This window comes from Aythya fuligula, chromosome 3 (genome assembly GCF_009819795.1).
Source record: "Aythya fuligula isolate bAytFul2 chromosome 3, bAytFul2.pri, whole genome shotgun sequence".
In the NCBI taxonomy this organism is placed as follows: Eukaryota; Metazoa; Chordata; class Aves; order Anseriformes; family Anatidae; genus Aythya; species Aythya fuligula.
The window spans coordinates 2,103,390-2,126,359 of record NC_045561.1 but is presented as its reverse complement, the minus strand read 5'-3'; the positions used below and the strand labels follow the sequence as shown (position 1 = coordinate 2,126,359).

General features: G+C 34.9%; 1 protein-coding gene across 6 annotated transcripts in view; it reads left to right on the top strand.

Annotated features, from left to right (window-relative positions):
- Nucleotides 1-22,970, top strand: part of CCDC88A (coiled-coil domain containing 88A) — an 80,798-nt gene that overhangs the window by 52,832 nt on the left and 4,996 nt on the right. For 2 of the 6 annotated variants that reach the window (XM_032183761.1, XM_032183762.1), the window contains exons 18-34: nucleotides 895-1,036; nucleotides 1,731-1,907; nucleotides 2,513-2,674; nucleotides 4,935-5,212; nucleotides 5,432-5,575; nucleotides 6,586-6,772; nucleotides 7,114-7,259; nucleotides 7,912-8,004; nucleotides 8,200-8,414; nucleotides 12,337-12,420; nucleotides 13,445-13,648; nucleotides 13,964-14,035; nucleotides 14,589-14,675; nucleotides 14,820-14,876; nucleotides 15,027-15,107; nucleotides 16,570-16,835; nucleotides 18,496-19,512. In XM_032183761.1, the coding sequence (XP_032039652.1) occupies nucleotides 895-1,036; nucleotides 1,731-1,907; nucleotides 2,513-2,674; nucleotides 4,935-5,212; nucleotides 5,432-5,575; nucleotides 6,586-6,772; nucleotides 7,114-7,259; nucleotides 7,912-8,004; nucleotides 8,200-8,414; nucleotides 12,337-12,420; nucleotides 13,445-13,648; nucleotides 13,964-14,035; nucleotides 14,589-14,675; nucleotides 14,820-14,876; nucleotides 15,027-15,107; nucleotides 16,570-16,835; nucleotides 18,496-19,512 (3,412 nt within the window). Of the gene's footprint in view, nucleotides 1-894; nucleotides 1,037-1,730; nucleotides 1,908-2,512; nucleotides 2,675-4,934; nucleotides 5,213-5,431; nucleotides 5,576-6,585; nucleotides 6,773-7,113; nucleotides 7,260-7,911; nucleotides 8,005-8,199; nucleotides 8,415-12,336; nucleotides 12,421-13,444; nucleotides 13,649-13,963; nucleotides 14,036-14,588; nucleotides 14,676-14,819; nucleotides 14,877-15,026; nucleotides 15,108-16,569; nucleotides 16,836-18,495; nucleotides 19,513-22,970 lie in introns of those variants that run through there. The other 4 variants (XM_032183764.1, XM_032183763.1, XM_032183765.1 and 1 more) reach the window with 4 other exon arrangements.

Genomic DNA, 22,970 nt, shown 5'->3' with positions numbered 1-22,970 from the left:
CTTCACTTAGCTGATAGATTCTTTGGCAACTGAGATTAGGAAGGGGAATATTTATGGCTTGTTGTATTTTATCCTACCGCAGGCAAAAGTGGGATGTTTTCCAAATTTTTAACACGTGTACAGTGATGGAACTGTTGAAAAGTGATGAATGAGTGTAGAATTCTGAAGTAATTTTTTTTAAAGGACTAATAATGCATTAGAATATTGTACAGACAGTTTCAGGAGATACTGCTTTGAAATAATATATTCTAAATCCTTATCACTTCTCTCCTAAATATGTGGTTTAGGTTTTCTATGTACCCTACAATATTGTAAATATGGTAAAAACTGGAATCATACACATCAGGAGTGGTAACAGTCTTAAAATCCCAGCAGCTGGGCCGAGTGAGCAATTCGCACATTCATGCATCAAATGAGTATGCACCTGCAAAGAGCTGTGTTCTTCTCCTTCCCTATTGCCTCCTCTATTTAAGCAGGCAGGAAATTGAAACTGATGAAAATCTTGCTCTCTGAATACTTCACATTCGAATTTAGTTCAGGTCCCTGCAGGATTCACTGGAGTGGAGCCAGAAGGAAGAGTGCTGTCATCACGCACATGCTTATGATCCAGATAAAGCCAGTAGTCTAGTGCTGTAGTTGAATGTTGCTTTTTATATACCTAATGTTTTCAAAGAATGAAGGATTAAAAAATGTTTTGGACTGCTGCCTTCTGTTTTCTTTAGAAAAAGAACTTGGTATTAATACCAAGGTGTCTTAATGCTTTTGAATAGTCAACATTCGTGTGTTTTTGAATGTAGCTTTAGGGCTGCTGTTTCAGAACTCTTTAAAATTTAAATACCTGAAATAATTTTCCAAAATACTATTTTTCTTTCTTTCTGGGATGTCATTGATCAGTAGGTACAAGCTTCTGGAGTCAAAATTAGAATCCACACTTAAGAAGTCTCTTGAAATAAAAGAAGAAAAAATTGCTGCTTTGGAGGCTCGTTTAGAAGAATCAACAAATTTAAACCAGCAACTCCGTCAAGAGCTTAAAACAGTAAGGAGAATGACATTTTTTTGTAAGATTAAATGATCCATATATCAGCTATTGTTGTTTCTATACTTTGCTTGACCTTTTAGTTTTAAGAAATGAAAGGGAAGAGAAAAAAAAAAAGGGCGGGGGGGTAGAGTAATATAAAGCAGGGCAAAAGTATGACTGCTTTTTAAAACTTCAGTAATACAGGCCTGGTGTTGAAATCACATGAAAAGGTGTGGTGGAGCTGATTCAATGGTCGTTGAATATGTCAGGTAGATTAATAATCTGAAGTTTATTTGATTGTGGAATGCCAACAATAGTCATTATTTAGTAAGTCACATTTTCTGGTCTGCCTTAAACAGCCTGAGTGGAGTGGTTAAAAAAACAAACAAACAAAAAAAACAATCTTGATTTGTAGGACTTCATAAAAGTTGCGGGGTTACAGTTGAAAGCACTAAAGTAAAATACAGACTAGAGGCCTCTTTGTTGGTCTCCTAGTCATACCTGTCTTAAATGTTTATTATGGTTAAGCTACAAGTAGCCATGTGTTACTTGTACATCATCTCATCAAACATATACAGAAAGCAATTTTACAAATACAGTAAGATATGTACACATTGCACTTTCTGTTCTCTGAAAAGTGTCACGGTCATGTAATAGGATGTTGAAAATGGAAAATTTTAAACCTAATCTAAGTTGTTCTAAATAATTTTAGGTGAAAAAGAACTACGAAGCCCTCAAACAAAGACAAGAAGAGGAAAGGATGGTTCAGAATTCTCCTCCAAGAAGTGGAGAAGAGAATCAATCTGTCAATAAGTGGGAGAAAGAAAATCAGGAAACTACTAGAGAATTACTGAAAGTTAAAGATAGATTAATTGAAGTTGAAAGGAATGTAAGATGATGTGCTTTTTCTATTATTCTGATTTTAAGTATTGTTGTGAGCTGCTCCAGTAATACGAATGAGAATATTCTTAAGGAGGTGTGCAATTTATGACCTAGTTTATAGACTAAGCATAATCTGTATAAAATACAGTGTATGATACAGCTGGATTCTGCACTGACAGATGCCATAAAGCACTTGACCGGTATTTAAAAGGAAAAAATATAAACCTGGATTTGACTTTTTGAATCCACAGATACCTCACAAATCTCTCTTATATAATCTTTGTTTACATTAGTAATTGAGATTTCTTTACTCTTTCTACATAGGTCTAATGTTACTTGCGCATTTTTTAAATCAATCTATAGCAGTATCATTATATGTTACGTTGTTATATAAGGTGACACAGTTTGTTCTCCTCTGGAAATAACTGTGAATATTTTAAATCCTTTCTCTCTACTGAAGGTAAAGCATAAAGAATCATAGTAGCATAAGTCATGCTGTCATGCTGCTTTATTTGTTCTGGAAAAGCAGTTCTACCTGAAGTTCAGTAAACAGCCATGAACTCAAATTTTGTTTTCTCTTTTTTTTTTTTTTTTTTTTTTTTTTGTTCGAAGAATGCTACACTGCAGGCAGAGAAACAAGCACTGAAAACACAATTAAAGCAGCTTGAAACACAGAATAGTAATCTGCAGGCTCAGATTCTTGCACTTCAGAGACAGACTGTTTCTCTACAAGAGCAAAATACAACTCTACAAACTCAAAATGCTAAACTTCAGGTAATATTATAATATTTTATTTTTAAATACAAAATTAATTTAATGTTTTTTCAAGTGAAAGTTTTAAAGCTAACAGAAATGCTACAAATCATGTTTCGATTCTGGTACAGACACGGAAGAGGAAGTAACATACAAATAATCCGCACTACGAGCAGCCTAATATTTTGTGATGGCTGATAAAGAATAAAATTTCCAGAAGTTGCTTTAATCCTTTGTGTTTATCCTATTTAAATCCTTGATTTCGTAGTCAGGAGTAAAGAAGACTGGTACCCAGTTTTGTAAGATTTTTTTTTCAATTTCTTTTTTATTTCTAAATTAGGTCAGGAAAGCGGTTAGCACCTCCAAAGAGACTAATAAATCTATTTTGTCTATTTTTATAGATATAATAATAAATAGATAAAAATCATACATAAAAGGAAAATCAAGATGTTAGTAATTACACAGTGTTGGTAAAAAGGTTGAAAATTGAATAAAAATAAATATGCAAAGATGTAATTCGGATAATGTAGAGGTAGAAAAAAAGGTAACGAGTGGCCGTGGAAATTATAAAAATGTTTGCCTGCAGAATCTTCCAGCCATCGTGGCCAAAATTCATATATCATCCTTCATGCTTCAACAGTGTCAAATGCATGTTTTTTTCTCTGATAAATGAAATATTCTTGTTAATGAATCAAATCCTTTTTGGAGCTGTAAGAATACTTAAAGGGGAGATACGAAATCCACAGTTCAGCACAAATAGTAAACAAAATGCCAAAAATGATGAAAAATAGACAGCCATGAGTGAAGGAATCTTTAAAAGGGTGAACAAATAATGCATTTCATGAATGCCTCAAGTCATCTTTCTGTCTCTTGCTGGAAAGCAGAACCCAGTTGTACCACAGATGCACTTTCTATCTACCACATTGAAATCTAATTAGTGCACAGTACTCCCCTTTGTGTCTGGCAAGCCTGTGAACAAAACAGAACGTTTGTGCACGTAGTGTGCCTCATCTAGTTGTTAAAAATGTAGTGGACATGGGCATCCTTGACTGTTCTAGACAGATGAGGGTATATATCTGGGATTCAGAACTCTTTGAGTATTTTGTAATTATATTTGGCAAAATAGTAGGAATATCTTAGGGCAGTTTGCTTTTTGCCTCATGGATTGCATAATAGCAGAGGCCTTTCCTGTCTGATAAAGCTGGAGAATAAAACAACCATAGATAAGTCAAAGTACTGGGACAATGAGTTAGAAAGAGAGGCATTTTCTGCCTTTTTTTTGTGTGGTGAATCTCACCAAACAATGTAATTTTAATTGCTGGGGATGACAGGAGGATGTTGCACCCAGCAGTCCAAGAAAGGGAGTTCCACTTGCAAGACACCTCTCTATTAACTCTAAATCAAAATGAAAGGTGAAGTATGCTCAAGAAAATGAGAGTGACTGTTAACTAAAGCTGAAATGTGAACTAAGACTAAAGTCTACATAGACTATGTCAAGGCTGTTTTTAGGCAACTGTAATTCTAGTATTCTTCCTGATACCCATAAAGAACAAACAAGAGAAAGGATGTCTTAAAGGGTGACTGGGAATTCTATACTAAAGCGAACTTGGAATTCAGTCTGAAGTTTTACAGTATACACTTGCCATCAGACATTACTTCATTTCCAGTGAAACGTTCAGCTTTGTCATTGTAGCAAAGAGTGCTACAGTTCCAACAGAAAGGGATTTGTTCCTTAGTAACAGCATGCATTGCAGTGATAGTTTTGTTGTTTTTTTCTCCTTAGCAGATACCCTGAGGGTATTAGAAGCCTTAGTAGTTGATTTTTTTTTTCTCCTTTTTTTGAATAGGAAAGAGGAGGAAACTAGACTATTACAGGTCAGATGACAAACATGTCAGGTATCCTTAATTCCTTAAGATATCCAAGGATTAGATGATGTTAATCTTTTCTAGAAGCGCGCAAGTAAAGATTTTTATATGTCATATTTTGAAAGCTTGAATGTGTTAATGGATGTAAATAATGTTCTGACATAACTCTTAGAGAAATGGTACTCTTCCACAGGAATACTTTCTGTTAGATCTAACAACATGTACAAATTGGAGTTGTCTGTAAGGATATACGAAATAAGTGTTTCCATTCAAGGCTTTCAGATAATGGAGTAATTAGAAGGTTGTGGAGATAATGAATTGATCATTCAAGAAATCCTTCAACAGAATGATACAGACAAGATGATCCAGTCTATGAAATTAATGTGCAACTTTTGTCAAATGTTTATGGCTGCAGGTTGAAAATTCCACCCTAAATTCTCAAAGTACATCTCTTATGAATCAGAATGCTCAACTATTGATCCAACAGTCTGCTCTAGAAAATGAAAACGAATGTGTGCTCAAGGATCGTGAGGATCTGAAATCCTTGTATGATTCACTTCTCAAAGATCATGAAAAACTGGAACACCTACATGAGCGCCAAGCTTCTGAGTATGAATCGCTGATTGCTAAACATGGAAGTCTTAAATCTGCACACAAAAATCTGGAGGTGGAACATAAGGACTTAGAAGATAGGTAAATACTAATATGCATGACTATAATTAGAAGACTGATCCTCACTAAACAGCAAGAAATGCTGTATACCTATGATGAATAGAATCTGTATTCCTGAAACACAACACTAAGATCTTAAAACTTTGAAAGATCACATTTTCAAAAACAACAACAACAAAAAAAAACTCCATGTTTTCTTGTTCCAAAAAAAAGAAATGTAAATACAATTCTTGTTTGCAGGTACAATCAGTTGCTGAAACAGAAAGTGCAATTGGAAGAGTTGGAGAAAGTGCTCAAGATAGAACAGGAGAAAATGCTTCAGCAAAATGAAAAACACGAAACTGTAGCGGTAGAATATAAGAAACTTCGTGATGAAAATGATAGGTAAAGCAAAACACTGGTGCAGTCTAAATAAGCATTGCATCCTCTCATGTATCTGGAAACCTGATGCTGTGCCCCAGAATATTAACAATCCATACCTTACAGAAACACGCTCTGTTGTTCTATGGTATAATTACTTTAGGAAAACTGAAGAGGGAACAGTTTAAAAAAAAAAAACACACAAAAAACGAACACCATAAAGCATAATTATTGCGTGCTGACTATACTGAATTCCACATAGCATCTTAAGAATGCCAGGCCATGCACTGTGCTGTGTGGATGTGGGCTGTAGACGGAGCAAGCCATTCTCTGTGAGTTGCGTGAGGCAGAATGACTGGTTAACGCTGGTAGGAGTAGAAATTCAGTGTTGTGGATGGTGAAGGCCAGTTTGATCCCTACTACTGAGGTACAGCTTGCCCTAAATAGTCTGGTTGAAATTACTATTACTATTTACATAGTACAATACTTACCCACCTGAAGAAGAGGCATTAAGAATTGTTAATCTGGCAGGGATGTTTGCAATGAAATGTCTACTGCCTGTGATGTTGTATGAGAAGAATTAGTGGGAACTGGAAATTGTTTTTAGAAATGGACGTGCCAGAGCTGGGTAGGAGCAAAGGGAACCTAAGAGTCCATACACAGCTTATGAAATTACCAAGATTTGGACCATTCCTATTTACTTACTATTTTGTGTTGGCAAGAAATCTTAGCTATTTTGTGAGATCTTCATATTTTGAAAAGTGGCATCTTAAAACTAGTTTTTATGTCCACATTTAGAAATCCTAATTATTTTTAAAAATCTGAAGACCCATACTTGGGTAAAGATTTGATACATACCTAGGAATTTTAGATTTACAGGTAACTTACCTACAGCATGTGATACCAAGAAATTCTTATGTGTATTTTGTGAAGTAGCATCAAAGTCTGGAAGTTTCATGTTTCAGGAGCAGTGTGGGGTCATGAATACCTTTCCTTTTACATGCGTGTATTCTTTTACATTCTCTTAATTCCAGGCTTGCTCATACATACAGTCAACTCTTGAGAGAGAATGAAGTTCTGCAAACTGATCATAAGAATCTGAAAACATTATTGAATAATTCCAAACTAGAACAAACGCGATTAGAAGCTGAGTTTTCTAAACTTAGAGAACAGTACCAACAACTGGATATTACATCTACCAAATTAAATAACCAATGTGAGGTACGTGACAATGTTGCAATGTTTGTATAAGCTTATTTACAGATTCATAAAAAATGAAGTGCTTGAGAATTTGACATTTAGATTATAAAGTTGTGAGTCTGAAGACAAATGAATTTGTCTGTTTTATATGCCATAAAAAAATTGCAGTTTGTGTTAGGTAAACTGTAAGTTATTTAAAGCATCAAAGAAGATTTTACCCACTGAGTCATGATTTTGTTAAGTTTTGTGTTTGATTTGACTTTCTAAATACATTGTAGGCCTAAGTTTCCTTGATAATATAATCTGTATATGAAATATGTTCACATATACTTACGTACATACCATTTCATTTATTTTAACAGCTGCTTAGCCAGCTTAAAGGAAATCTGGAGGAGGAAAACAGACATCTACTAGATCAAATTCAGACATTAATGCTACAAAATAGAACATTACTTGAGCAGAATATGGAAAGCAAGGATCTCTTCCATGTAGAGCAAAGGCAGTACATGTGAGTTTTAAAAACAGTTAAATTACTGTGATTAGGGCAGTTACGTAATATTAAAAAAACAAAAACCAAAACCAAAAAACCAACCACTTTCATTGTATATAGAAATTAATGTTTCCAAAGTAGCATGTATTTCTTTTCTTAAAATAACTAACTATGTGTGAAAAGCAGATAATTAAAACTAAGAGCATTTTATTTTTAAATCTGAAAGATGAGTGCCACTGCATTCATTATTGGTGAAATGCCTAATAAAAATGTTATTTATTCCCCATTTGAAGATGATAGGTTTGTTTGAAAACTGTAACCCTTTTAGTGAATTTGAGAGAAAAGAAAATATGCTTGTGTAAATGATGCTGGTATAGCCTATGTGCACATTGTTACTTAAAAAAAAAAAAAAAAAAAAAAAAGGCAAACTTCTGTTGTATAATAAACAAAGCTAGTGGAAATATTTATAATGATATATTGTGGTGTTAAACAGAAGAATGCTTGTTTTCTTTATCTCACTTTCTTGATTTTTTCAAATAAGAAACAGCTGTTACGGAAGAATTTCTCATGAAAACCTACAGTTTTCGAGTAACGTATCCAGAGGATCATGTTACTCACATGTTACGTACACATTTTCCAAACATAAATTATCATTAATTTCTGTTTACAGTGACAAGCTAAACGAATTAAGGCGACAGAAGGAGAAATTGGAAGAGAAGATAATGGATCAGTATAAATTTTATGAGCCATCTCCACCAAGAAGGTAGTGATGAATATTGTATAAAAATAAACACAAATCTAAAGCACGATTACCCATTCTGTTCTGGCTGAAAGACAAGATTTTGTTCAACTTCAGAGGAGCAGAATCATGTCTGTTCTTGCATACAAATTAGGAAAAGTACGAAGACCTAAGTAATGTATTATAAATGCAATAAATGTATTGTCTTATTGATAACAGAAGGGGTAACTGGATTGCTCTGAAGATGAAGAAGCTGATAAAATCCAAGAAGGATGCTAATCGAGAACGTTTGAAATCTGTGACCCTTACACCTACCCGTTCAGAATCCAGTGAAGGATTTCTTCAGCTGCCCCACCAGGACAGTCAAGATAGTTCTTCAGTGGGCTCAAATTCTCTTGAAGATGGCCAGACCCTGGGAACCAAAAAGAGTAGTAGTGAGTACAGCAAAACATTTATTCTCTTTTAATACTTCTCAGCTAAATGTTTTTTTATTTATTTAAAAATAAAAAGGTGCTGAGAAAACCTATGAGTTCTCGAGGTTTTTTACAGTTAATTCTGAAGGTCTTTAGGAAATGAGCCTGGATTTTCTCATCAGTGACAAATTTATACTGACTTCATGCAGACTCAAGTGTATGGGCAGATGCTATCTTTTTTTTTTTTTTTTTAGCATTTCTGCAGCTATAAAGATGTCAAAATATGTTTACTAAGGTATGATGAAGTAGGTAGCGTTACTGCATCAGGTGAACAGAATTTTGTATAGATTGTCGGATACCACCACAAGCACCATATTTTGTTTCTCCCTCTTGTCCCAGCATGCATCCTTCCCCTTGTCTTTAAAAGTGGTTTCCAAGCCGTGGCTGTGCTAACATCCTTCAGATCCTAAACAGATCTTCTGTCTGAAGATGTTTCTCCAGCATCACAAAAAATAAGTGATGAAGTTTTTTGATATTGAATATGCAATAGGAAGTTCTTTATGTCTTGGGTTTCACAAGACATCAGATCAATATTTTTGAGCCAGGTATGAATTTACTGTATTAAAAATGATTAAAGCTATTATGGTGTATTTTTTCTTTTAAGGTTACTACATAAACTTTTAAGGCATCTAAGAGCACTATTTCAGGGGAACTTTAAATCAGATTTGTGATTTATTTTAAATAATAAAATTTAAGTTTGAGGGTAAACTATTGCTTTCATTGCTAACTTGTCAGTTTTGGGGAGCTTAACATTTTTCAGCCTAAGGGTGGTTGGTAAAGATTCAGAACAGGTATTTCTGAATAAAGAAACACAACTGTGGCTTTTGGAACGTAAATTGGAAGTCTTGTGGAGTTCAGGAGTGACTGAAGCTATAGCGGATGTTTACAAGTGTGTATGCTTTGGATCAGGTCAGGTGCATCAACGATTTTATGGTCAGGATGATTTTATGTGACAATATTCTTTGCACTGATACTTGGGACCTTGTAGAGTGCAGCTGGGCATGCTGCTGCTACACTCAAAGCACTTTTCCTCTTGTTAGAGCCAAGGTTGAAGTTAACGGTGGCTAACACTCAAAAGAAGTTTGAAGTTGTTCAGACCTCATTAATTTTGTACTGTATGGGCCTTGTTGATGTTCCTTTTAATCCCAATGTATTTATGCGCAAACTGGAAGGGCTGGTCTAATTCTGAATCCCAACTTTCGTCCATTACACGTCACCACGGAAACCATATTTTTGGATAGAATTTGGATAAATTAGGTGCCAGTTCAATGCTGACTATCTTACTGAGACAGTCTGTGTCTCACGGAGCTAGGACTAGTGTGAAAAGAACCAGTAGTGGCACACATTTTGCAGTCTATTTCTTCTTCTTTTAGAATGATTGTAAATCCTAAGTACTGTGAAACTGTGGCCACTTTCTATTCTCTAAGTAGTGGCCTCCACAAAAAAAAAAAAAAAAAAAAAAAAAAACAACTATAAGAAAGGAAGTTTCCTCCTGTCTAAGCAACTACTCAGGTGTTGTAGCTTTTCACACTGACTGAAGGCAGTCTGCACCAAGGGAAGGGACAGGTTCTGGTCCACACTAATCATCTGTGTCTGCAAATGGAGGTGGTCCCAGCAGGAACTGTTGAGATGGAAAATCCTCCTATATCCTTCAGGAAGCAAGAGAAGGTAATTTTCATTCCCCAGACTGCAGCCAGTGACACAAATCAGTGGTGCTCTCAAAAGCTTTGTTATTCTCTGTCCTCTAATGATCTTTTTGACATACAGGTTTCCTATTCCTTACCCTCTGTCAGAGGAGGTGAGGAGATACAGATGTCCAAATGTATTGCTCTGCTACCACAACTGACAAATAATTAGCTATGTGACATCTGTAGATTTTTTTTTTCTTTTGCAGATAGTGGAGACAGAGTGTTTTCCTAATACAGGACACTCTCATGCAGATGTTTTCAAAAGACCTGTTCTCTTAGAAAGACAGGTGATCTTGGTGCAAAGATCAGGTTATGCTGTTGAAAAAGGAAGACAGCACCTGAGATTTTCATCTGCTCACAGAGCGCTTGAAGCTCTTTGTTTCCAGAGGTACTCTCAAATGAGGGGCTGCCTGTATGGCTGGGAACATTTGCAGCACTGGTAAAATCCTGCAGGCAGTGAGAATGCTGGATGCTCCTGACTGCAGAATTTCACCTTTGCTTTTCACATCTGCATTCAGTGATTGAATCAGCTGAATACTGTGGATCTGACATCTGCTTTCTGCTGAGCCTTTCCTCTTGGAGGGGATGGATACCATTCTGAGTTTTTGCATAGAAAACTCAAGGCAAGCAAGTGGAATTTTTTTTTGTGTGGAGAAAAACGGATTACTTTTGTGAGCTTCCACTTCAGGTGTTTCAGATCGTCAACAGCATTCCAAGGAATTAAGGCTGTTACTAAGCCTGTCGTCTTTTAATAGTACCAGTAGCAGACACATCGCATCCTCGTGGAAGTAATAGAAATATATTGGGCTGCCCAGCATGGTATTGCTGTGGTTTGACTTGGACTGCTGGATGCTGCTTGAAGAATACAGGGCATTGTAGTCTGCTTGTTCTAAGTGCTAACACAGAATAATGTGATGGAGAGGGGTATTTGTTTCTAGGTAGTTCATGTGCACTTGTAAATGTATATGTATATATGTACTCCTGTGTAAAATCGAAATGGCTGTATAACAAGCTGTTGGCTGAGTAGAAAACAAAGGCAAATGACAAAGCATGCGTCCTGAAAAGTCACTTCAAGGAGGTAAAATAAGCAGCTCCTGGGCTGACAGATTGTTCTACACTGCTTTCACATTTGCATAAATACAATTTTCTCAATAATTCCATTTTTTGTTTCTTCCTGGATCTTTATATCCTAATTTTTTGCATGTGGCTCCTGTATACTTCACAGTCAGCTGACACGTTTATCTGATGCTTCCAGATGCAGGTGTCTGCCAGTAATCAGTTACTAATGGAGAACAGCTGAACCTAAGGACAAGATTAATTGTGATTTCCCACTCCCCATATTTTATTACTACTTAAAATTTTAACTCCTATAATTATGTTGTTTTAACTTTACTTTATCCTTCCTAAAATATAACAGTAACACTCACATTTGGATTTTCTTTTGCTATTTTTTTTTTTTTTTGAATCTTGGGTATTCTTTCAGTCAAAAATTTGGTGTATATCATTCCTGCCAACACATTTTTATTTTATTTTTCTAATTACAGGTTTGATTTGATTTACAGATATTTCAGTAAAATACTGAAATCAGTGTGCAAGTAAACATAGTTATTTGAGTGTGAGGTCCATGTAATTTTTCAAGAAGACAGTAAGTGATCAAAATTAGTGATGAGAAAAAATACAACAAACGAAGATTATTTCCTGCTGTAGACAGTGGGCAAAAAATTACAAAAGTTAGTCTCAAAAACAGTGAAATGTTCGTATTTTAAAGTATAGTTTATACTTGATTACTTTCATTTTGAACTTTTTCTGATTCACATTTTTCTTTACGTTCAAGAAATACATTTTTCACAGTAAAAATAATTAGAGCCAATTTTTATAATCTGCAAAGCACTTGCGTTTAGTTTTTTGTGATGGTAGTTAGGACTTTCAAACTGTGTTACACTCTTCACCATTATTTTCGGTGCATTTCTTAGTATATTAAAGTTTTCATAGTGTAGTTTTCATATTTTGGTGTAGTTTTCATATTTCATTGTCACACAGAAGCATGAGAGTGATAGTTTTTAGCATAGCATACATAGCTTAAACTCAGACATTCATTTCTGTCCTTAGTTTCAACATTTAACTTCCATCTGTTCTTCTCCCTTTTTTTCTTTCATTTCCCTGTTTCCGTTTTTCCTCATGCTATGACATAAAAGTGGTTGCACTGAAAAGACTGCCCTTTTTGAGGAACAGACCGAAGGAAAAAGACAAAATGAAGGCCTTCTACCGTCGCTCCATGTGTAAGACTTTATGACAGTTCAGCTTCTTTTAAATGGCTACACTGGCTTCCATTACTAATTTTTCACTAACCTCTCCCTGGACTGCGCTTTATTTTTCCTTCTATTTTGCAATGTGCAAGTCCTGCTACTATAAAAGGAGCTGGAGCTTTTTCTTTTTTTTAAACCTTGGCACTGAATACCTTATATATGTGCATATGTGCACACACATGTACCCACACATTCACATGCACAAGAACACACATATACATATATATATTCAGTGCATTGTGATTACATGTATTTGTATACATATTTGTCTATATACACATTTGTGTATATAAATTTACAGTGCACTGTGTTAATGTTAGTAGTTCTAAATTACACATTTCATAAGCCTTCAAAAACTGCTGCAATTTTTTTGTTTAAAGAAAGTGTAGAAAAAGTAGTGCAAGGCTGTATGGTGGTCTGTCACTCTTCAAGTATTCATCAGTTGTTGTTGCCAAAATGTTGTATTGATTTGTTTTACTTTATTTTACTTTTTCAAGAGTAGTGGATAATTTTCTCTGTCTTTGCAAAGTAAAGGTGAATATCATCAGAAGTCATCTTTTTCAGATCTTTTTATTTGTTATGTAAAATACAATATCCCTGCAGTAACCTGCACTGTTCAAGGATCCCGTGTCATTGTTGACATAGTTGTGTTAGCACCTTGCCCGTTTTATCCTTATTCATTCCATCTTATCATTGCAAACAGTATATCAAGGCTTCTAACATATATATTGCATATCATTGCAGCACAAGCATGATGACTATACCTAATAAAATCAGTTTAAAGAACCATACTGAATTCAGAGAAGTCTCTGACTTACAACACTTCTCATTCATTGAGCTGATTGCATGTTATAACATGGATGATCTTGTGCTTGTACCTTGCAGTATTCTATATGCTATAATGCTTAGAAAACTGTCAAAACATTTTGCAATACAAGATAAGAACAAAAGCAAATACATTGACCATGCTGATCATTTGCTTTCATTTGCATCCCAGCCATGAATGACCTGGTGCAGTCCATGGTCCTAGCAGGAGGACAATGGACAGGTAGTTCTGAGCATCTGGAGGGTCCTGATGATATATCTGCGGGTAAAAGGAGAAAAGAATTGGGAGCTATGGCCTTCTCTACTACAGCTATCAACTTTGCAGCTGTCAACTCTTCTACAGGCTTCAGATCCAAGCAGTTGCTAAATAATAAAGGTATAGGTAGAAGCTTTTTGCACCATGATGTGTCTATGTGTAACAGCAATTTCCTGTAAATCTTCATTTTACTTTATTTTTTTTCTACAAAATGAAAATATATAATAAAAAAAAGGCAACCTGAATAATTGAGTTACAGTGATAAGATACTGAACAGGTTTATTAACTGCAATTACAAAATGTTTCAGGACTATTCCTACAGAATGTTACATAAATAAAACTCTGACGATTATTTTAATATATTTTATAGACAATGAAATAAATATGCCTATAATCTATTTTATTTTACATCTGCTTTTATGTCTCTGTGTATAGATACTACATCCTTTGAAGATGTAAGTCCACAAGGTATTAGTGATGATTCTAGTACAGGATCAAGAGTTCATGGTAAGATGTGAATTTTAATTAAATGACTTAAGGATATATTATGTGAATGTGAATGAGGTCTAAAAAAACGTGAATGGTTTAATTACGAGTGAGCATGTTTTCTGTGATTTGCGTACCTCTTGAATGTATAGCATCATTTCTTCAGATTATTGCTTGTACTATCTTTTCTTCTTCTTAAATACTATCAGATATTCTATATCTCTAGTAGAAAGTATTTATGAAGTGCATCTGAACAGGATCAAATTTTTTTGCCTTTTAAAAATGTATTTGGAGTTGATAGTAAAATAAAATCAGTTATTACAATTCCAATCTTAAAAAAAAAAAAAAAAAAAAAAAATGAAATCTGGCCAGCTTTTCCAATGTTTATTGTTCAGTGAAATGTAAATTTATCATCTCGTGATTTTATAAAATACAGTATATGTTCCTTCAAGCAAAGCTATGAAGTGAAAGCTGTAATAAGTGAAGCTTTAACTCTTCTAAAAATAATTGAAATTAGTATGAGCAATAAACATTTTTTAAGATAATAACAGTGCATTTCCCTTGTATTGGATAGGAGTACAGGACATTAACTGTGCAGATGCTCTTGTTCCTCCTGTTCGTGGCATTTCAACAATGTGCAAGGTTCCTTGCCAAATCTGTTGTAAGTGACCTAATCACAAGCAACTTTCTGCATGCCACTCCTTCCATCTGTAAAATCCTGGTTTCCCACTAACCAATCTGTTTCAATTCTAAATGTACACTCTATTTCTCTCTTCCTCTCCCTTGTACCTTACTATTCCTGTAGTGCCCTTTTCTAAAGTGTCCTCTTGGACTGCCTGGAAATCCCTTCGCTTTCTGATCTGTAAGAAACCACTTTGTTGACAATGGGCATGCTCAGCCTGTGAAATAGTGCATGATTCCTGCCTCAGAGCATTCTGTGATCAGAATGTAAAGGTACCGTGTCATCTGCTAAAATTTTATTCATCATGGTGTCTCCTAATTTTCCATTTAGCTTCCAGACCAGCCAGCCTTGATAGTGGCAGAACATCCACTAGCAATAGCAATAACAATGCTTCACTCCATGAAGTCAAAGGTATGCTGTAGGTGAATTTACATACATGCTTAATTTCCATTACTCTTTGTAGGATTGTCTATATGGGTTAAAAACCAAACAAACAAAAAAAAACACAAAAAACATAGCATGCTTTTTTGTTTAGGCATTTTTATACCGCAGTCTTTGTTCCCAAAATTAGGAAAGAATACAAGTATTAGAACTTAGATTTTTAATAGATTTTCAAATGATGATACTGATGTGACTTTCAAACTATTTGAGCCAAAGCTTACCAAGTAACAGTCTTGCGGAATAAGAACTCCCCCCTCAAATTATGTTAAAATCTTGTATTTCTAAACAGAGAAGTTACTCTGCTTTTTCTCCTAGCATCCAAACATCTGTGCACTGCTGCTGTAAAGTCGTATGGTATACAACACAAAACACACAAATGGTCTGTGTAACACTGTCCTGCAAATGGTTTAGTTTTTATTTTAAAAGATTAATAACATTCCTTGAAATTTAGAAAATATTGCTAAATCATGTATTATTAGCCTTGACATACTTTTTTGTAATAGACATTCAACAAGTTTTTTAAAAATTACTGTTACTTGGAGACCATTGTATGTAAAATGCTGCCAATTTGAGATCCATTTTATGTTTGTGATTTACATTTTTTAAACAATATCTGTCTGGAAATTGAGAGGTGAATGCTAGCTTAAGATTTTTAGTCATTTATTTTCTGTCTGTTTGATTAATCCCTTTTACAAAGAATTCTTTAAGGTACTCCATGCCCTAGTTCATATAAAGTATTAGAAATTACTTCTGTAAACAATTTATTGTTCTTCAAACTTCACTTCATTTCGTAGGAGTAACATGAAGTAGGAATACTTGATTTTTTCATCAGCATTTTCTAAGCAATTGGCAATTACTGAAAAATAAGCAGAAATGGTGTTGTAGAATTTATTGTGCATTTAATGCCACATGCCTTCTTCATGTAACAGCTGTAATAAACTAGAAGTAATGGCAGAAACTGTTGGAGAAGGAACATTCTAAAATTGTTCTTGTTGAAGAACTATGTTGAAGACAATACTTGTTTTGCATTCCATCTTTTTTATTTCATTTAATGTAAAACTCATTTATAGTACATTAAAATGCGTACTTCACAGTCACGCTGAACAAGAATGGAGGCATACATTTGGCCTCACAGAATACAATGTTATGTAGATAGGGGTTCACGTTGTAAGTGAAAGGTAGTTTTTATTCAAAAGTTATTCTGTCACGTTGAAAAAGCTGTAAGAGGTAAATCAGGGGAGTGAAATTGTACTCATATTTGGTTTGAGCAATATAAGACAACTAGATTTCTTTTTTTTTTTTTTTTTTTTTTTAATATTCTAAATTGAATTGCCTTTAACTGAATGTGAAAGTGTTCAAATTTGGGTAAAGTTATACTAACAGCTTTCATATGCTTCTGTTATTGGATATTTAATACTGTTTACTCCAAAAGCAGGTGTGGTTAACAATCAAAGCAGGCCGCAGAGTCACAGCAGTGGAGAATTTAGTCTGCTACATGAACATGAGGCTTGGTCTAGCAGCAGCAGCAGTCCTATTCAGTATTTGAAAGGTCATACAAGGTCTAGTCCTGTGCTCCAGCAAAGAACGCCTGAAACACTGGATAGTCGTGGAAAACAGATCAAAAACGGTTCTCCTGGAAGTGAAGTTGTTACCCTGCAGCAGTTTTTAGAAGAAAGCAACAAAAGTACCTCAAGCGAGGTTAGTTTAAAAATTACTTCCTACGCCATGTATGGCTACAGAATGAATAGAGTACTTAAAGCATGTAGAATTGCTTTAAAACTTCGTAGAGATTCTGGTTATGCCTGTATTTAGTAGTAGTGTGCACTGTATCCTGATAAACTCTACTTGTATTACATAAATATCAGTTTGGAATTTTGCAGCTTTACTCTTTCTAGGATGCTGAATTAGGTGAGAAAGTCAATCTCCACTGCACCAAATTATCCGGTGTACTGATGTATGGTACACTCACCAGAGTTTAGATGGAAGACCATAAACTCAAAGGAAATTCACTTCTCACCTTCCAGTTCAGCCATTGATTTCAGTAGTAGCTATTGTCAGATCTGTCTTATATTAACAGAAAGGAAGATATATACAGATACAGATATATGTACAGATAAAGATTTTTTTTAACCCTGTTTGGCAAAACACCTGAACAGCTGACCATCAAACTGATTGAAATCTGGAAGGAATAAGACGATGTTTATCTAAATTACTGACAGTTTGTTAGAAGCTCAGAATCAATCGTGTCTCTGCCAGTATTCTAATTTCATCACTAGTTCTCAAGCAGATCTGTCCTAAGCTTAGAAGTCCACTAGGGTAAAGCAAATTAGTTACTGTGGCTAGGGCCTATCGAGAATAAGGATCAGACGCCATCTATTTTTGACTACACAATTATAATGGAAACATACATATTCATAGCTGAATTGATTAGCATAGTCTATGACTTGAATCTGGAACAGGTCACTGGATTTTTTGTTAGCTACTTAAAATTATGTATCACTTGTGATTTCTCTGGCAAGAGAATTACTGTTACTACTTTTATTATGCGTTAGCCTTAGACAGTTCTGGAAATAGAACTGAAAGAAACGACCTGAGTCATCAAGTCAGTCCACTGCTGTTCACGAATCACAAAATCGCTTTCATAGCATCACAGAATAATTCAGGCTGGTAGGCTGCTCTTCAAGAGATCTCTCTTCATCCTTCTGCTGGAGTCTTTCCTTAATAATCTTAGCTTAAGATTTTTTTCCAAATTGTCACCTTCACCATTTTGAAAAAGACTGAAGTCTTTCTCTGAGTCTGTGAATAGTATTCACTGACAACTTTTTTTTTTTTTTTTTTTATGAAGTCTTTTCTCCAAAAAGAGAGGTTTGGAAAGCCAGCTGATCAAAATTCAGGCACCAAGGTTATGTGCTTTGTATTACTTTCTAAGATTCTTGTCTTTATTATTTGAATATGTAGAGAATGTAAACTTTTAGCTTCGTATTATCAGTGTAAGTTAAAATAATAGCACATACGGATCTGCTTAGCAAATTATTGATTGGTGATGGCAGAGGGAAAGTGGGTGAGAAGATGAACTTGAAGTTTTCAACTTCTGAATTACTGGATTATGCAGTATTATGGGAGCTAATTCCAGCTACTTATGATATCTCTGACACCTAGTTTTCAAAGTACTTGCTTGTAGGTAACCTGTACAGAAAACTCATAAATGTGTACTCTAAACATTTACGTGATAATACCACTTACAGTTCTGAGAACTTTAAAAATATTTTAGAATACTTTTTTATGTCCTTGAAGATTGCTTAAGGAAAAGTCAAAATTAGAAATTATAAATTTATAAGGCATTTCATATTTTTGACAGATGAAATCTGCAAGTGAAGAGAATCTTTTAGATGAAGTAATGAAAAGTTTATCTGAGTCTGCTGAGCTGACAGGAAAGGAAAAGCTAAGAAAACAGGCATCTGCTGGTTGTGGTATTGTGAGGTCGTTAAGTGTAAAAAATACAGTTGATTTCTCAGATGGACGATCCATTAAAACAGAACAACTTGTAAGGCCCAGCTTCCGTAAAACTGAGGATGCCTACTTTACTAGCTCTCCAATAAAATTTACATCAGGCACTCAAGGGAAGACCAAATCAGTTAAAGAAAAGATGCAAGCAACTGTATCACAGCGACAATCAAGAGATTGCAATCCTTATGCTACCTTACCTCGTGCAAGCAGCGTAATTTCTACAGCAGAAGGAACTACTCGAAGGACAAGCATTCATGATTTTTTGTCTAAGGATATTAGGCAACCTGTTTCAGTTGATCCAGCACCATCCACCGCTGACAGAAGTGTTCCAGCAACATCTAGTGAGTACTCAGCACACCAGTTATCCCCTAATGTTTTGCACTGTGTGGCTTACAGAGTAGATTGTGTTCCACAAAGTGATGCAACTAATACAGTTAAACCACGTAATTTAGGATGTAACTTTGATGTGCCTAAGACTTCAAGGATGGAAAGGTCAAATTTTCATGAGAAAACTTTAAGCACAAATGTCTTTAATGATAAAGTCAGTGTATCTGGCAATGATAGCACAAGATCATTTACTGTGGCTCATCCATTTTTATCCCTTAACACTGAATTAGTTAGTAATATAAGTGGATTGCCTCCAAGGTATTCATCAAAAACTGATCAGGTGAACCTGTCAACATTTAGATCTGTACTGAAAAGCCAAGAACAGCCTTCAGCTAATCAGAAATCTGATCATAGTGACCTACGGTCAGCTCTAACTAGTGAATTTGCTCCTACCACTTGTGTAAACACTAGTGAGGCTGAACCCCCGCTGCTTGTTTCTGAAGATAATAAAACTGTGTGGTATGAGTATGGTTGTGTATGAAAAGAAAATTGTATTTTTAGATATATAATCATATGTGACATGTAGGATTTCTTTTCAATGTCCACTGGATTTATAGAAAATTTCACTACGATGAAAAAGTGATTTGCTTTTAGATCTATGGGTTGTTGTTTTTTCTGAGAACAATGACACAGAGTTCAGCTGTGTACTCTAGCATGTATTCGAATGTAAAATTGTAATTTCACCAAAGTTTGCATGAAACGTTAATTGCACTGTGTATATTTTGCATGCCTTTAAAATTCTTTATAATACAAGCTATATTTAATTTGTCATCCATTACAAGTATTTTGTTTTTGTTTTTTTTTTTTCCTGTATGTAACTGAATGCATGTTAAACCAGTTGCATGCTGCATTGCCAAAAGCGGCACAGTGAATTAATTTTTGGTCCAAAACAGTACTTTTCAGTTGTGGTCGTGCTTTCAGATGCATCAGTAACATGTTAGTTATGTATTTGGAGTAGAAATGCATTTTTTTCCTTCTTTCAAAAATGCTTCGTTTCATTAGCATTTCATTTAGAGATTTCAGGATCTCATTCTTAACATTTCTGCCACGTCCACTGTGTCACTTCACACATGGAACAAGTTATATCCCAATAATTCAGTGACTTACCTTGCCCAACAGATATGCATCCTTTCAGATTAACATTCAAATATTTTAATAAGTAACTACAATTAACATTCATAATCCTGAACATAAATGATAATTCTTAAGAGGTAAACAGTGTGCAGCACTTGCAATGAAAAAATGACCCTTTCCACCGTTTCCCTTTCATATGCATTGTTTTTTCCACGTCTGTTGTACAAATGTGGTGAGGTATGCTGTTCAGTAGGAGTCAAGTAACACAGTTATCTGAGACTCCGGGTGATGTATGGTAATAAAAACTTGTACTGATTATGGTGGAAATTCATTTTTTCTTCTCACTCAAAGTAACACTCATGTAATAAGAAACAAGGTGCAACAATAACAGAAACTGTGTTAAATATTTAGTGCTGCAGAAGCCAAATAATTTAAAATTTGCTTACCCAATTATAGGAATATAAGAATGCTTAAGTGAATAACTCATTACTGTTTAGCTGGTCATCTGGAATTTAATGTTGAAAAGTAATTACTTAAGCCACTATTTCAAGCAATTGCTAGAAACTTTGTAATGATAAATACAAACAACAGATTAAAATTGTGCCATACTTAAGTTATAATTCCATGAGGTTTTAGATGTTGGTGCTTTTTTTGAGAGGAAATAGTTACTTACAGTTGCAGTTCAAAATTATATGGGCTATGAAAAAAAAAATATATATATATATATAAAGGAAAAATACTTAATTGGAAATAACAAATATCCTATTCTGATTTTTTCCAATTGAATTTATTTTGCCAGCAGTTTTGCAGCAGTCATGGTACTGCTGCATGAGTTGCACTTCAATTCCTTCACATTTAACTAAGGAGGGATAGAAGTACTGCAGAAATAAGGAGGGAAAGCAGCAGACGTACATGTTGTTAGTCTCTAGGCTCTCCATTTCATACAGCAGAATTGTTAACAAAGTGCAGAGGTAAACCTTTCCTGAGCTTCAACTAGTTTTCAAGATGGGGAAAAAAATGAATGTTTTAAACACGTTCTGTGAAGGGCAAACTCATTGTTTCAAAATACAGCAGCTATCCTTTACCATGTTTGCAGGCATCCATTATTATTGGGTTGAGAAATTTTTCAGTTCATCATTGTCCACAATGTGCTGCTAATCACTGCTGTATCATTGCCTCTAAAATTATTTCACCTTTTCAAAAAACAACAAACAAAGTTTGATCTGAAGCAGAATCTTAGTTTCACATGCATTTTACTCTGATCTTGGGTCACATCATTCATCTTCATTTCTATTAATCCACAGATGTGTTTGAATTAGTTTTGAGATGAATAGTGCTCTTATCTGAAGTGACACATTCATACTGTATTTCATAAATTGAGAAATTAGAGAAAATCGTTTTAGCTCTGACAGTACGCGCTATAAGCTCACGCTTTCAGTATCTTTTTTTCTTTTTTGGCTTAACTGATTGCAAGGTTGTGCCTTGCAGCAAAACTTCTCATGATGTTTAGAACAAGGTTTGTAGCTAGAGACAGTATCTTCTATTTAAATCAGTTGCTGCTGTTTGAGGAAATCAGCTAAGATTTCAGGCACGCTGTTCTCTCTTGTGTGCAAGCCTTACCTTGCTTAGGCCCTTAGACTATCACAGCTACAAAAAATAGCAATATTCTCCAGATACATGTTTATTATTAACTTTCCAGCACAAGCCCTGGTCCCCGATTGTAATGAGCAAGGCCAATCTAAAGAGAAATTTAACTTCATGGGGAGAATGCTTAAAAGCTTGTTTTGAGGGCATCAAAAAAGTGTTGTTTTTTGTTTTTTTTTCCTGCCACTGCTCACAGAGCACTTGTTTGCATTGTTTCATTTCTTTTCACAGCACTAAACTTCCACACTCAAAACAAGTCTGATAGCGTATATTTATACCTGATAGTGAATGCCTTTAAAGCCTGTGTCTTGCATTATGCCAGGGAAGGAGGGAGCAGCGTTAAAACAGCTGCTTTCACTAATACAAAGGGCTTCAGTATAACTGAACGCTGGTGTCATCGAACACTGGTGCCTTGTGTCCTCTTACAGGAGTTCTTGATAATCTTGTCCAACTCAAGCTACTATTTGGAATTGTTTTATAAAGTTGTAATGAATTACATTTCAGTTCTGAGGATAATAATTTTTGTGCTCCTATACTTGCACCACTGCAGCACCAAAAGCATGGGCTTTTTTCATGTCTCTGAAAAAAAAAAATTGTCAGCTTTTGTTTATTATATATGAAAGAAATATTCTCATGGATAACAAGGATTATTTTTTGTCAGTTTTTTGGTCTTTACACATTAACAATGCATACATACATCATGGATGTCTGTTGGTTTCTGCCTAGGTAGTGGAAGGGTCTGTGAAATTCCTTTCAGATCTGGTCACTGCTGCTCTGTGGCCATTCAGGTGGCTAACTGTAAAACCCAAATGCCCTTGCTCATTTCTTGGTCCCTGTTGCCTTTAAAAATGATGTCAGGACTTTGCATGGTAATTATAAACACTAAATAGTGGCTGCCAGCCAAAGAAGGTTTTGTTGTTCAGGTTCAATAATTTGCTTGCAGTTAAATGTTTGCTTGATGCTTTGCTTTAAGTGAATAGTAAATTGAGATACTGCATTTTGCATGTTCAGCTGTTGCATGCAAAGATCATTTATGGCTTTTCTGAATTGAATGTGAGCATTTCTGTAAACATTTAGCAGATAAAAAAAAGGTGAAGGAGTTCAGTTCTCAGCTAAATTCAGTCAATCTTGATTAAATATGATATTTTTCCTTTTCATACAGACAGAAATATAGTGTTAGCGTATATCACAGTTAAGTATATCTGATTGTGGCTTTGAAAA